The sequence below is a fragment of the Mya arenaria genome, chromosome 6, assembly GCF_026914265.1.
Source record: "Mya arenaria isolate MELC-2E11 chromosome 6, ASM2691426v1".
In the NCBI taxonomy this organism is placed as follows: Eukaryota; Metazoa; Mollusca; class Bivalvia; order Myida; family Myidae; genus Mya; species Mya arenaria.
Window position 1 is genome coordinate 68,335,593 of NC_069127.1, and position 14,575 is coordinate 68,350,167.

Consider the following 14,575-nt stretch of genomic DNA (forward strand, 5'->3'; position numbering starts at 1 on the left):
ACGAACGCACGCACGGACAAACACGGAACCGCCATTACCAGATACAAGAATGTTTATTTCATGTCGGAAACAAGAAACAGCTCATGAGCTATATTCCGACATGACCCCTTTGTCTCACTCACCCCAAGCAGGCTTTAAACGTTCTTGTATACTGCGCCACTACAATATACTGATTCAAAAATTTACATGTACTTACTTGTCAATGATGGTGATTAAAATTTTTATGAATATCCATAAGCTGATAAGCAAAGAACACAAAAAAATCGACCTTTTACTTGGTAAAAAGAAATTAACAATTAGTCTTATTTTTGGATGAAAAAGGCAAGATTGACCAAAGACTCGCCTGACATGTCCTCTAATTTGGATCATACCTACATGTACATGACTAAAATAAATATATTTACTCAAACAAAACTTTGACTTATCTATCCAAAGTCTATACCATTTTCTTGTCTTTTGAAGACCAATAAGTTAACTGAAATAATGCACTTGCTTAAATCCTATAATTCATATATTAAAACCAATTTTAGCTTAATCTTCATGAGATTGACCTTTTGGCAATCAAAGTATAAAATCAGCTAGAGTAACCACACTTTAAACATTTTATTCTGGGCTCATGATTGTGAACAGTCTCAATTGGCGGTCTCAGCTCTAAACAATTCTATTTAATAGCAAATATTCCATTCCTTTTACAAAATATAATTATGTAAATAATGAATAATAGTAAAACTTTTAAATTGTAATATAATTGAGGAATAATGCAAAGTTCAGCACCAATGCTCTGAAGGAAATTTGCAATGAACTGAAGATTATAAGTTTAGAGTCTCATCTCTGACTTGAGACTGTTCGTAAATATGGTGCCTTATATCACTACAACACGTTTTGCACATCATCCCAGGAAAACCTTGCTTGCAGACTTTTGCTGATCTTGCAGAATTGAGTAACAAAAGGATGCCTGTTCTGTCAGGTCATTATCCTCTCTTCCTAAACACAGGTCCAAAAGTCCTCCAAGAAGGGGCTGATATTTGGCAGGCTGACCACAGAACAACTGGACACTGGTATGGAGCAACTGGCTGCACACCTGAATATCTAGGTCAGGGAACTGCTCAATGTAGTCTTCAATGCAGTACAGTACTTCTGAGTCGACCCCTCCATCATCTAGGTGTCCCAGCAAGTACAATGCAGAGATTTGACCTTCTGGATCCTGAAGGGTTCTTGCAATGACACATACCTGGTATGAAATGTCTGTAAGGGATTTGAGAGTGTTGTGAGGTAGAGTGACTAGAACTTGAAGTGTATTGGAGACAACATGGCTTTTATCACTTTTAAGCAGCTTTGTAAAGGCTTTCAAAAGTGGTTCAGTTAACTCTGGCCATTCAATGACTAATTTCTTGATGCATTTTATAGAACAGAGGGAAACACTAGCCACCCTGTTTGTGCTATGTAGTATGTACTCTTCCAATATATCTGAAAAGTTATCTTCATTGATGATTTCAGCTAGAAATTTCAGTTTTTCTTCTTTCAAGTAGACAGGGTCCTTCTGCTTGCAAAATATGGACCTGTAATGCTGAAGAAACAGTTTCTTTATACTGTCTGTATGCTCCTTCTGTGCTTGAAAAAACTGTATCAAGCACCATGTTAGCTCAGTGTTTCCAGATGTAAAGACATGGAGGAAGACATTTTGACATCGCTGAAAAACATCGTCTTTCAAATGTGGCATGTTCTGTATTAACTGCAGAAAAAACTCTAGTGTAAGCATTGAAGCAGTTGTACAGTTATTGTCTAAAAAGGGGTCAAGAACATTCATTATATCAAGCGTTTCTTCTTCTGTCTTTGGTTTATACCTTTGTAAAATTCTCATTACATATCCAACTCCCCAAGCAGTAAAGGAATCCAACCTTTTTAGTAAGTATCCAACGATTTTTCTGTTGAGGACAACCCCACCTTCAGATTCCAACATTTCTTCCAGTGACATCAAAGAATTCACCACAACTATTGGATCAGAGTCTCTTATTAGTTCATACAGCCTGTTGACAATGCCAGCATCTTTAACACTATCAATGTCTCCTCTGAAGGCAGATACAACTGCCACAGTCGCTGCTCTGCGAACATAGGCACTGGAGTCCCCTAGAGCCAAAGACACACACTGAAGTCTGTGCTCTATAAATGCCTCATGGTTAACGGAGCATATTGTCCGCAGGGCAAGCGCTCGGATTGTTGGATTACTGTCTTGCAAGTCTTTCAACAGGGTGTTCACAGCCAAAAGCAGCAACTCTGACTTGAAACCTTTAAGAAAATATCAGATAAAATAATTTTGGAATGAGAATGATATCATTTTACAACACATAAAACAATTCCTATTATTTATTAACATTTCAAATATCTTACTGGTATTTATTTGATTATTCATGTAAATACCATAAAAATGACAAATTAACAACACATCAATTCAACCAATGTAAAGAATGGTCACTTATTCAGTTTTTTGAAAATCATATAGTGGATAGTCAAGATACAGCCCAGACATAGATCATTTCAACCTTTGACCATTAACCTTGAGCTTGAACTTTGATGTATAGAACTGGGTATTGTGCATGACACACTGCTTCATTATGATAAACCTTCATGGAAAGTTTTTTGAAAATCCTATAATGCATGTTCAAGATACAACCCGTACAAATTCAGTCCTGATGAACAGATTCATGCACGCAATCACGAAGAAACACGGAAACCCCATTGTAACAATTATGTCTTGCTCACTGCAAGTGGGCTCGACAAAATGAACTTAATAATAATGATAAGACGTACTGGATACTTTTGTGAGTATTGTGAATGCTGATTTTTTCACCATCAGGTCTGAGTGCGCCATAAGATTGACAACTTGGGGCAGAAACATGGACAGGTCTGTGGATTCTGGGAGGCTGGACAGACGCAGCACCTTGAAAATACATCAACAGAATATGGCATTATTTATTCTTTTTTGGAACAAGTATTTTATTTTAGTACAAGAATGCATTGGGTAAACTTCAAAGCAAACGAAATAAGGCAACATTGAAGGACAATGTCCAACCATAGTCAAAGCAGTATGATTTAGTTAACTATAACTATTGATTAACTACACAAAACTTGAAAGTACACAAAACTTGAAATTTATGTAAACAGAAACATGTGGTTGATAAGGCCAAAAATATGGTTTGGTTAGGGTTACATCCTTTTCAAAAGCAGGTAGGTAGGCCTTTTTGTTTTATTAAGCTTTATATACGAACGTAATTGTCATCATTGGAGAATGGTGTTTAAGTAATGCACCAGTCAGTTGTAACCACGGCCCCCGCAGGTCTGGAGAATAGCCAAGCCCGGGTAAAATCTCCCCTGCTGCGGGGACAAACTGCTGGTAAAATCCCTCCAAATGCCCCCGCACCCCAGGGACCCTAGGTAAGGCCCATCCCCGCTATATTTGATGCGAAGACAAAACCACTGCATTCACCCGGCACTGCGGGGACACCTGGAAGGTACAAACAAAGCCCATTTTCCTGGCTATCCCCGGACCTGGGAGGGCCATGGTTACCATTGACTGGTGCATAATCTTCTGTATCCAAGGATTTAAACTATATATAAAAACACACACTTAAACTTTTCACACTTTTTTTTACAACTGCCTATAAAAACGGTAGGGTCAGCGCCAATTTCGTACAATGTATTCTAGCACACCGGATAGGCATTACCGGTGATTTCAGCCATGCTGGAAAACTCCATCTGGCATCCCCCCTGCCAGATGAGTCACGCGCTGTGACGTAATACTTTCAATTTCTATTATTAAACACTAAATGTAACCATAGTTATGCCATTTCAATATATGAACTTATTCCTTAAAAACAAAACAAAATAACCCTTAAAAGACGTGATAGCGAAGGAATGCAGTGAATACAAATTACTGCGCGTCATGAAGTCAGTAAACATCGTCGCACGCGCTTTTTGGTGAAATGTACAAAAACGTGCTTCCTTATGTTTTTTCTTCACAAAAAATGGTATTTAAGGTATGCTAGAAAAATATCTATCATGTGTGTCCGTTCCGGATAGAAAAATGCGACCCTCGGGCACGCTGCATAGCCGGTTACTCGGCAAGCCTCGTTACCAGGCAACGCAGGTGCCTTCGGGTCGGATTTTTCTATCCGAAACGGGAACACATGACAGATATTATTAATAATATGTCCGTATATATATATATATATATATATAGGTTTATAGGTCGATGTTAGTATTAATATATTAATAGTATATGGCATAGTATGTAGTTAGTCATTCTAAAATACCTTCCTGGACAGGCTAAACATCATAAAAACAAAGAAGCCTTGACGGCATTTTAGAATGACTAAGTATGTGGTATTATTAATCAACTATTACATATTTGACGAAATACAGAGACAATTGTGGTACCAATACCAGACAATTGAAGACAATATATGCCAGAACTTGCTCAATATCGACCTAACTTGGCCAATATCAACAAAACTCAGCTAAATTTTTAAGAGTTTCCTCTGTTTTGTTTTGCTACAAAACTCACCTAATAAAGGATTTGAAAAATGGGCTATTTTCATAGGCTGTCGAAACTCGCCTTGTATGAGAAATATGCTGGAAAATATTTTGAAAGGTAGCCATTTTGTTTTCCGTTTTTCGACTGTTTTGAAAAATTTGTGCTTGGTATATACCTATTTGGAATACTTGAACCAATTGATTGATTAAACCACTTTGTATGGTTTGATATTGCAGTTGTATTTAAACCGTTGGTGGATTATACAACTATTAACCCTTTGCATGCTGGGAAAATTGTCGTCTGCTCAAAAATGTCGTCTGGTTTATTCTAAATTTCTTTCAATTTACTTAAATTTTTGGGGATATATTGACTGAGTGGCAAACAGCTTGGAACCTGACCAGGCGCCGAGTAACTCTGGTTCCAAGCTGTTTGCAAAGCCTTTAAAATCGCCTTCAGCAGCCTAAGGGTTAAGATTTTGTTCACCGACAAAATGGATGACAAAGGTGAAACATTTGATGTTTTGGCAAATGATTTAAGAAATTAAGACAAATAGACATGCTTACAATGTACGATGCTTTATTCATAAGTATGTGCAATGTCACTTTAAGGATGCATGTCAAAATCAGCAAAGTCATGTTTAGAAAAGCAGACACCATGAATGAATAAGGGATAAATACGGCTTCAATTAGTCCAAATAATTGTACGTTGACGGATTTTTTTTAGATTTTTGATATGGCAAATCCTTCACGTACAAATTGTTTAGTATCAAAAGTGGGTAGTTGTTCCGATCAGGATTCCGGGTTAAAGCATATAGCGTCTATAAAATATCATAAAAACAAGAAATATTACCAGATAATGTTATTTTATATTAGTTCCGTACAAAAAAAAATAAAAATCCAACTTATAATTATGAGTTTGACGTTTTTTTTTCATTTCATTCTGTCAAAACATAACGATATATACATGAAGGGCAACTGCAAGGCTTTAGGGCACAGTTTTAAATCGCTCGGAACATTTCGGCCATGGCCGAGTTGTTACGATTGTATAACGAGGTCTATCTCGAAGCTTTGTCAGAGGAGGCCGAGCTATTACGATTGTATCGAGTTGTTCCCCTTCGCATAATTGTTGTCTGTGTCAGTCAGCTTTCGTTTTATTGGAAAGGTAAACAACTTGTTTTAATGCACTAAATGCTTGTTTAGTGCAAAATAACATTTCACTTACATGGTTAAATATGAATATAACTCTTTATGATCAATTTCAACCATAAAATACTTCACTTAAAACAATTTCAATATTTTTAAAACACCCCCGTTTTTTGCACATTCCCGTTTAGACGTTAGGGATTGGAAGAATCCCGTATAACACGTCTATTATTTTAGAATACGGCTTCAATGTGAACTAAAGATAAGTTATAAGATTTTTTTTAACCAAAATGGTAATAGTTAATTAGTAAAAAACTTATTAATTAGGGGATTTCATATTGGCCCAGTTATTTGTCCTCAATCAGCTTTATTTGACTTCGCCCTTTCGGGCTCAGGCAAATACAGCCAACCTCGGACAAATAACTAGGCCATAATGAAATCACCTAATTAATAACATTATATTATCTAGCAACTGTCACGTGAAAATATATGACAAATGCAAACTACTATACAAGTGCTTTATAATCATAATAAGTGGGGCTTACAAGTGATAAACAATATCTGCATCGACTAACATCTGCCAAGTTTCTTGGATCAGATAGCTGCATCAAGATGTTATCAGGCGAAATATTCTCCATTTTCAACTTCCTACTTTCACTTTGTCAACGGTTATTTATCACTATATTTATAGGTTACACACCACCAATTGAAATCACGCGACCAGCTGGGGACTAATATGCTGCCTGTTTCAATACAAGTCAAGTCAAGTCAATATTTATTTATTGTCGGGTACTATCATCAACAGTTTAACATAAGCTATGAATAGCTTTTGACCGACATTATAAATAAATAGCATAATTTATGTAACTAATATATCACACACATCAGTTCATGCAAATAATAATATTCAGTATGTACACTTGAAACAAATAAATAATTCTTATAGTAAAATCACATAAACGTATTTGGCAGTTGAAAGACATTAGACTATATATAGAATGTAGGTAGATTAGCATAATTGATAGCATAAGTTTATCGAAAATACGAATCACAAGGTAATACGACAATGCATTTAGCATGGGAAATAAAACAAAAGAAGTCACAATTAATTAACATGATTTAAATCAAAGACACATTGAAAGAGACCAGCTGCCTAGGCAGTCTAAGCTCGCGAGGTCCCATGCAACATATCTTTGATTAAGACATTTTACAGCATGTTATATGACAGCATTCTTATATGCAAAATGAGCATTTGCAGTTATCTCCGCTCCATGCCCGGACTAAACTCTTGAAATGATTAAAATTAGTTTCTTCCCTAAAATGTTGTGGAAGGGAGTTCCAGAGTTTAGGGGCACCGGAGCGGAAAGAATTGCACCCATATGTTGTAGTTCTTACAGTTGGGATAGCAGCCATCATCTTATATCTAAAGTTAAAGGAATGTTCTTTTATTACCACTAAGTCATGTAGATACATTGGACCCTGCTTGTGGATAATTTTATGGGTTTCTATAGCAATGGACCTTAACCTTCTAAGCTTGAGAGTTGGCAACATTGATTTATATAAAAGTGTTGGGTAATCAGATGTGTAATCATTGTATATGAATCTGAGGGCTCGTTCTTGTACTTTTTCAAGCTTCTTAGTATGCACCTCGCCACAAAAATGCCAAGTAATTGGACAGAAATTGAAACTTGATAGGATAAATGAGTAATATATGTTTAATTTTCCTAGTTTACAAAGGTTATGACCTATCCGCTTTAAAACATTAAGCTGTCTTGAGGCTTTCTTGCAAATGCTTGAAATATGGACATCAAATTTAAGTTTGAAGTCTATTGTGACACCCAAGAGTTTGACACTGTCTTCACATTTTATAGTTGTCTCATTCAAGTTAAAGGTTATATTTCGGTCCTTAGTTTTCTGTCCTATTGCTTAGTTTTGTGTCCTATTGCAATGGCTTGAAATTTTTCGGGGTTGGCTTTCATATGGTTATCTGAGAACCATTGTATTAATATATTACTATCCGACTCCAAAGTTTGGACAACGTTGTCTATGTTTTTGTCGCTATATGATAGAGTATTATCATCAGCATAATTATACAGATTGCTTCTATGTATAAAGTTGAAATATCGTTGATAAATATATTAAAAAGCACAGGACCTGAAATGGATCCTTGCGGTACTCCTTTACAGATATGTTTCAGTGGGCTTATTTCTGTACCAAGTTTCACACATTGTTTGCTTGCGATTGCTTAAGTAATCAGAAATGAGTTCTAGTGCACTATCAGTGACACCATAACTACCAAGTTTCATCAGTAATAAGTTATAAGGCAGACAATCGAAAGCCTTAGAAAGGTCCATCAGAATCGCTGCCACACACTTGTTATCATCAAGAGCCTTCTTCCAATCTTCAGTTATTTTTAGGAGGGCACTCTGACAGCCATATCCCGGTCTAAAGGCAGAAAGTGAACTATTAAAATGTAGGTCAAAGAACTCCGTTAGCTGAGTGTTAATGGCGCTTTCAAATATTTTTGACATTATCGGGAGTATACTCACTGGCCTGTAATTGCCTTTGTCTAATGTGCTGTTCTTTTTGTGGATAGGAGTCACCTGGGCCAATTTTAGAGTCTCTGGGAAGACTGAAGACGAAAAACTCATGTTAACCATATCTGTAATTGGTTGAGTAATTGTATCTCTGGAGTATTTAAGTAGTTTGGCAGGAATGCCATCATGGCCGGTTGCCTTTTTGGCAGATAGTTTGTCTATTTGTTTGCTAATAAAAGAAGTATCTACGGGTTTAAAGCCGAGTTTCTCGTTACATGTCAGATTTGATGATATTGAAATTAAGCTTGGGTGGTTTTCATCTATATCAATGGATTCTGTACCAATATCCTTAGCCACGTTCACAAAGAAGTCATTAAAAATGGTACACACCTCTTCTTGATTATTTATTAGCACATTGTTTTCACACAGAAGTGTATCTTTGTTTACTATAGTGTCTTTGTTGGTTAAAAATGGTTTTACGGTTTGCCAAAAGGATTTAGATTTGCAACCTCCAACGCATCTTTCTAGAAAATATTTGTTCATAGATTTCCTTTTTATACAGTGCTATATCTCATATTATTCATAAACGCTTTGGACTTATGGTATATCATATGTTTATTAATATTTACAAATCGCTAACACTAAAGAACTTGCTATGACCATGACTGTTCATTCGCTCAAAGAATTATGATTCATGGTAAAGGATAATTTCAGTGATCTTACAGGGTGAGGAATCACGTGACTTCAACGGGGTTCTCATTTCACTCAGACACCAAATGAACCTTAAAGTCCGCGAAGCTGTGTGGTAGTAGGTCATACTTTAAAAAGATCGAAAATGATATTAATTCAGTTAAATGTTAATTTTCATGTCATGAAATTGCTAGTTTTTTCACAATTCGTTTCATACTAAATTACTATTCATTGGCACCACAACGTTCAGAAAATCGAGCGTAGTGCAGCAAGTATAACAAATAAAGTTCTAAAATTTGTAACGCGGCAACCTTTTGTCAATAAAAAGCCACACACATGTAAAGAAAATGCTTAAACCTAAGGTACGAGAACAATTCTCAAGAATACTCAGGTTTTGACGTTGTCAACACTAACGTCTAGCAAGTTATGCAAGTTCTAGACGACCAGATATTAAATTTTATTCAGAACTTTTACCTTTAGAACAACTCATGGCCATTCCTACATGTATGTGGAACCACATTCTCCATTTTTTTTTTAAATTTACTCGTATAAACCTCTAAAAATGAAAAATAAGAAACCATACTCACTGTTTACATCCATATTCCACTCATTGGCACTATAACGGAAGACGCATTGGAGCATTTTCAACACATAACAAAATGTTATGGCTCCAATGATTACCCGGCGTGCACTTTGGTCACCACGGGTCAAACTTCTAGTAAACAAACATGTAAGTGACGTTTATTTCTAAATATTATTTTTGACAGAAAATATATGAAAACATGTCTTAGCCTATAAAAGACTACGCTATTTTCTGTTTCTACACGTGTGAACTATTTTAGATTTGCTTGTATTTCAACGATGTAATCCAAAATTTCAACTTGACGGAATTTTGTAGATCGATGCAACGCTGTGTGTGCCATGATTCTTTGTTTTGTATACATTTCTTAGAAATGAGTAATGATAAAGAAGTTAGACATGCGTTAAAAAGTTTTGACCATTACCTTCATAAAACGATTTGTTTGTAAAATGTCTTAGTTCTAGCAATAAACTTCGAATTTTTAAGAAATGCTGTTGATAACGTGAATTATATATATATATGCTGTTGTTAATGTGAACTTCTTCTCAGCTCAATAACATATTAATCGTACCATGCTTATATAGTTCGAATTACTCGCTCAACAGTGACAATAATGCATACATCATAAAACTATTATTACAAATGATATTCCTTACATGAAATGGATATATATTCATTTGATCGAAATTAAAATATTGAATTAATTCCATGAATATGGCTTGTCCCTCTGTAGGAGATGGAGGCGGCCCACGTACGTTTCACAAACTGTAAACAAAGGGTGGATAGATTCAATGGACGAATTGTTGAATACTATAAAATGGAAGGCAAACTATTCTCCAGCCAAACCCATTCCATGTGCATCCCCCAGTAGAAAAAAATCCACAGTCAAAACACGATTACATTCAACAATAAAATCGCCATTCCAGAAGGTTAACCATATAAATGTCCACACTCCAGTTAAATCCCCTGCTTCGAAAAAGGTCAAAATATCATTATCCAGAAAATACCAGGAAATAATTAGAAGCACTGAGAAAGAAATTAACTATCACGAAAATGGCCTAAAATCATTAGATGATATTGATAGCCTTGGCGGCATAGAAGAAAATACAACCAATCAGACACCAAATGTGGCATCACAAACCTCGAGTAGTTTTGATGATAAAGGCTTACATGAATTTATGACCCTCTTACCGGAAGTTGTCAACGTGTTGTCAGAAAGTGGAGATGTACAAAACATCTTAGATTTCTTTCGGCTTTTATCAGAACGGAAACTTCCAATGAAAAATGTGGCTTACCTACTTTGGCTAGAAGTAATTACATATGGTATAAAAGTGATACAACGACAAACATGAGATACACTGATGAAAAATAAGTTTTGAAAGCTTGGATATAGGTTGTTTGGTGGTCGGTTTATTTCTTTTATGTCCAGTTTAAAAAACAACAATCAGCTCTTAATGAATACCAAGAACCGTGGATGCTACGACCCGGTCAAATCCGAGATAAACTTGATGAAGTTCCAGATATATATAAAGAGTTGAGGACATACAACCCATATTCATTGGAACTGGGCAAAGGAGTGACAAAGCCAGGAATATCACATCAAGTTATCAGCCAGTTCCGTACAAACTTGTCTAAGAAATATTATTGTGTGACGTTTGATGGGAAGAAGCTTTAAAAGCAAGGTCTTCACGTAGGTGGATGGGGATATTGATTTGTTTGGATTTGAAAAAGGAGATTCATTAACGGAGTAGAAAATTTAACACTCCGAAACAAAATCGGCGGTTGTAGAATTGAAATAATTATTTAAAAAATACGCGTTAGATGCAAATACAGTCGAGTTCTCTGTTAAGACAAAACAAATGTAAAAAAAACTTCTTGGCTGCTTAAAAGTTATTTTTAAACACTACTTAAACATGATGGAAATACAAAAAAAGCGTGAAAACGCCAAAGCGAAAATGATTGAGTAACTGGAGAAATGGGAAGTTTGTGTATGTGATCCGTTCCGATATCGCTTTCATACATAACATTGATACATATCTGAATAAATGTGATAATGTAATTGAAGAAATAGTAGTAGCCAAATCGGTTTGTTGAATGGCAAATCCTTTTGCAGATGGAAAACTATAATCTGAATGCAATTTCTGTGTTTCAATGTGAGGTAGAACAAAAGGTAGTTTTCAGGTATGGGAAGAAAATAAAATTAGTAGCGATCAATCAAAGTTGCCAAAAAGCTAAGAAGGTGGAAGAGCTATGCAGTCATTTTAAACTTGAAAATGTGAACACGAAGCAAAACGAGAGTAAAAAAGGAATGATTGTAAACAAAAATCACAAAAAAATAGACAGCCATGCCAATTTAGCCGCAAAACACTACGAGAGTTTGACTTTTAACATTATTTACGCGTGGAATACATTTGGGAAAGAGAGTATGCCAATTCGAGAAAGAAATGCAACATTATCAAACCAATAACTGGAGAAAGCAGTGTGAAAGACAACCAACCGGACAACATAAAATCGAAACAAACATTTTGATCGAATCCGCGACGAAAGCAAAGCATGGTTTACTTTTGGTATATGTGCAGGGTCTGACGACTGTAGGGAAGAAAGATTCACTCGTATAGTCTCATTACAATACAACGATAAACCAGAGTTACAAGACGAATATTTCTACACGGGGAGTGATAGTAATGAGAGGACTCACTTTGAAGTTTCATGTGTAGATTCGTATCATTTATTGACTAGAACCAGACGAACGATTTATAAAGGTGAAATAGAGTGGATGACTTATGAACCTTGGAAATGTGTTTCAAAATCAAAACAGACGAACTTGTCAATTGTAATGGCAATTCTTGAACCAATGTCATTACAGGTGGCTGTTGCCCATTTTAGTGAAGCCGTAGAGAACCAAATGCGAAAAAATGAGATGTATACGAGGCTTACTATTGCAGAGATGTACGGCTATGTTGCAAGGCTAAAGACAATCCTGCAATATCTGCAACCGAAAGGGTAAAAATGAGAATGCCCATTAGAAGTCGCTAGTTGTTAAAGGTAAACAACCTTAGCCATTTTCCTCCATCCGTTATGTATATTGGCGGATTGCCAGCTCAATTGTGGTTAGCGCTGATTGCAAAAATATAGATTCCAAAACACTTCTGTAAAATTATGGCCTTTGTCAGGGACGTATAATATGAGAGCGTTTTCTCTATGCTGAGCTTACTCTTCTGTACAGACGGGGAAGGGAACAGTAACATTTGCAGAATTCGGGCAGTTTTTTGAAGGTTCTTTCAAAAAAGTACACGCACGACTAGACCATGAAAGGTACGAGTAAACATGTCGTATAGATTTAGCGTTTACAGACACATTTAAACGAAAACATGATTTTGTACCAATGTTATTCAGCAAAAATATACTTGTATACTTTAATTACTAATAGAAGCTAAAGCTGGGCAATTAAAATGATATAAAAGCTGTTTTACTTTTTAAAATACTAAACACTAATGACTTTCGTGCAACGTTTTTAAGTCGTTCTTAAAAAAAACTATATCATCTTCTATCTTGTTTGGCCTAGTTAAACGATGTCTTTTAATCAATTCAACATGTTTTGTATATTCTTATCAGGCCATCCAGCTACAGAAAGGCACGCAGGCCGGCATACAACCTTCTATGGAACCAAGATCAGATATCGGACCATTGCAGCCAAGTACTATTTGAACAAGAGCGGTTCACAGACAGCTATATCACCCGCCTCATGGGGACATTTTTTGTAACGAAAGCCAATCAATGGTAAGGGTAGTTTCTCAGGAACGTAAGAAATGCGTAAAATTAAGAAAGGGCAATAACTCTTTCAAAAAAAGTCAAGTTGCAAAAGCCTGACAATATGCGCTGTGTCACTATATAGTCATAAACGTAAGAAGAGTTGCAAAGAAACCAATTTTAAATGTAAAATAAAGAAAGGGAAATAACTCTTTCAAAAATTGTCGAATTGCGAAAGCCCGACAATATGCGCTGTGTCACTATATAGTCATCAATCTGTGAAAGTTTGGTAGAAATTGCATGAAAAACGTAAGAGGAGTTGTGAAGAAACAAATTTTAAATGTAAAAAAAGGACAATTACTCTTTCAAAAATGGCCGAATCGCGAAAGCCCGACAATATGCCCTGCGTCACTATATAGTCATCAATCTGTGAAAGTTTGGTAGAAATCGCATGAAAAACGTAAGAGGATTTGCGAAGAAACCAATTTTAAATGTCAAATAAGCAAAGGGCAATTACTCTTTCAAAAATGGTCAAATCGGGAAAGCCCGACAATATACGCTGCTTCACTTTATGATCATCAATCTGAGAAAGTTTGGTAGAAATCGCATGAAAAACGTAAGAGGAGTTGCGAAGAAACCAATTTTAAATGTAAAATAAGCAAAGGGCTATAACTCTTTCAAAAATGGTCGAATCGGGAAAGCCTGTCAATATGCGCTGCTTCACTTTATTATCATCAATCTGTGAAAGTTTGGTAGAAATCGCAGAAAAAAACGTAAGAGGAGTTGCGAATAAACCAATTATAAATGTAAAATAAACAAAGGGCTATAACTCTTTCAAAAATGGTCGAATCGCAAAAGCCCGACAGTATGCGCTGCTTCACTTTATGATCATCAATCTGTGAAAGTTTAGTAGAAATCGCATGAAAAACGTAAGAGGAGTTGCAAAGAAACCAATTTTAAATGTAAAATAAACAAAGGGCTATAACTCTTTTAAAAATGAGAAATGAGAAGTGGGGGCATGAGAAATGTAAGAGGAGATACAAAGAAATGAATGTGGGACGGACGGACGCACACACGCGCGCACACACACACGCACGGAATGGCGCCTACCATTACTATATCCCCTCGCCTTTTCAAGGCACGGGATAACAAGCAAAGTGATACTATTCCTGTAAGCTAAACAATGCATTAGGAACATGTTTATATATCAAGAGTTTCTGAAATTGTTAGACCACTTGACCCCGTAATGTACCGATATAGGACACAAATTAAACATACTTTACATTAAGACCTTATTTTGTACGTAAACTAACATTATTGTTAAAGTATGAAATTATATTCTTCA

At 35.9% G+C, this 14,575-nt stretch overlaps 1 protein-coding gene across 1 annotated transcript; it reads right to left on the reverse strand.

The window, feature by feature from the left end:
* Positions 1-588: 588 nt before the first annotated feature.
* On the reverse strand, positions 589-6,345 carry LOC128238994 (AP-4 complex subunit beta-1-like). The gene is made up of 3 exons (XM_052955391.1): positions 6,219-6,345; positions 2,809-2,938; positions 589-2,286 (listed from the first exon to the last, which is right to left on the reverse strand). The coding sequence occupies exons 1-3, from the start codon at positions 6,309-6,311 to the stop codon at positions 890-892; spliced, it is 1,620 nt and encodes a 539-aa protein (XP_052811351.1). The 5' UTR covers positions 6,312-6,345; the 3' UTR covers positions 589-889.
* Between the last annotated feature and the right edge of the window lie 8,230 nt (positions 6,346-14,575).

Bases quoted from the DNA above. Each gene is read 5' to 3' on its own strand.
- LOC128238994 (XM_052955391.1), bottom strand. From the start codon at position 6,311: ATGGAGAATATTTCGCCTGATAACATCTTGATGCAGCTATCTGATCCA. The intron at 2,939-6,218 runs GTAAGCCCCACT...TGTATTTTCAAG, and splicing joins GCAGATATTGTTTATCACTT to GTGCTGCGTCTGTCCAGCCT. The intron at 2,287-2,808 runs GTACGTCTTATC...ATTTTCTTAAAG, and splicing joins AATACTCACAAAAGTATCCA to GTTTCAAGTCAGAGTTGCTG.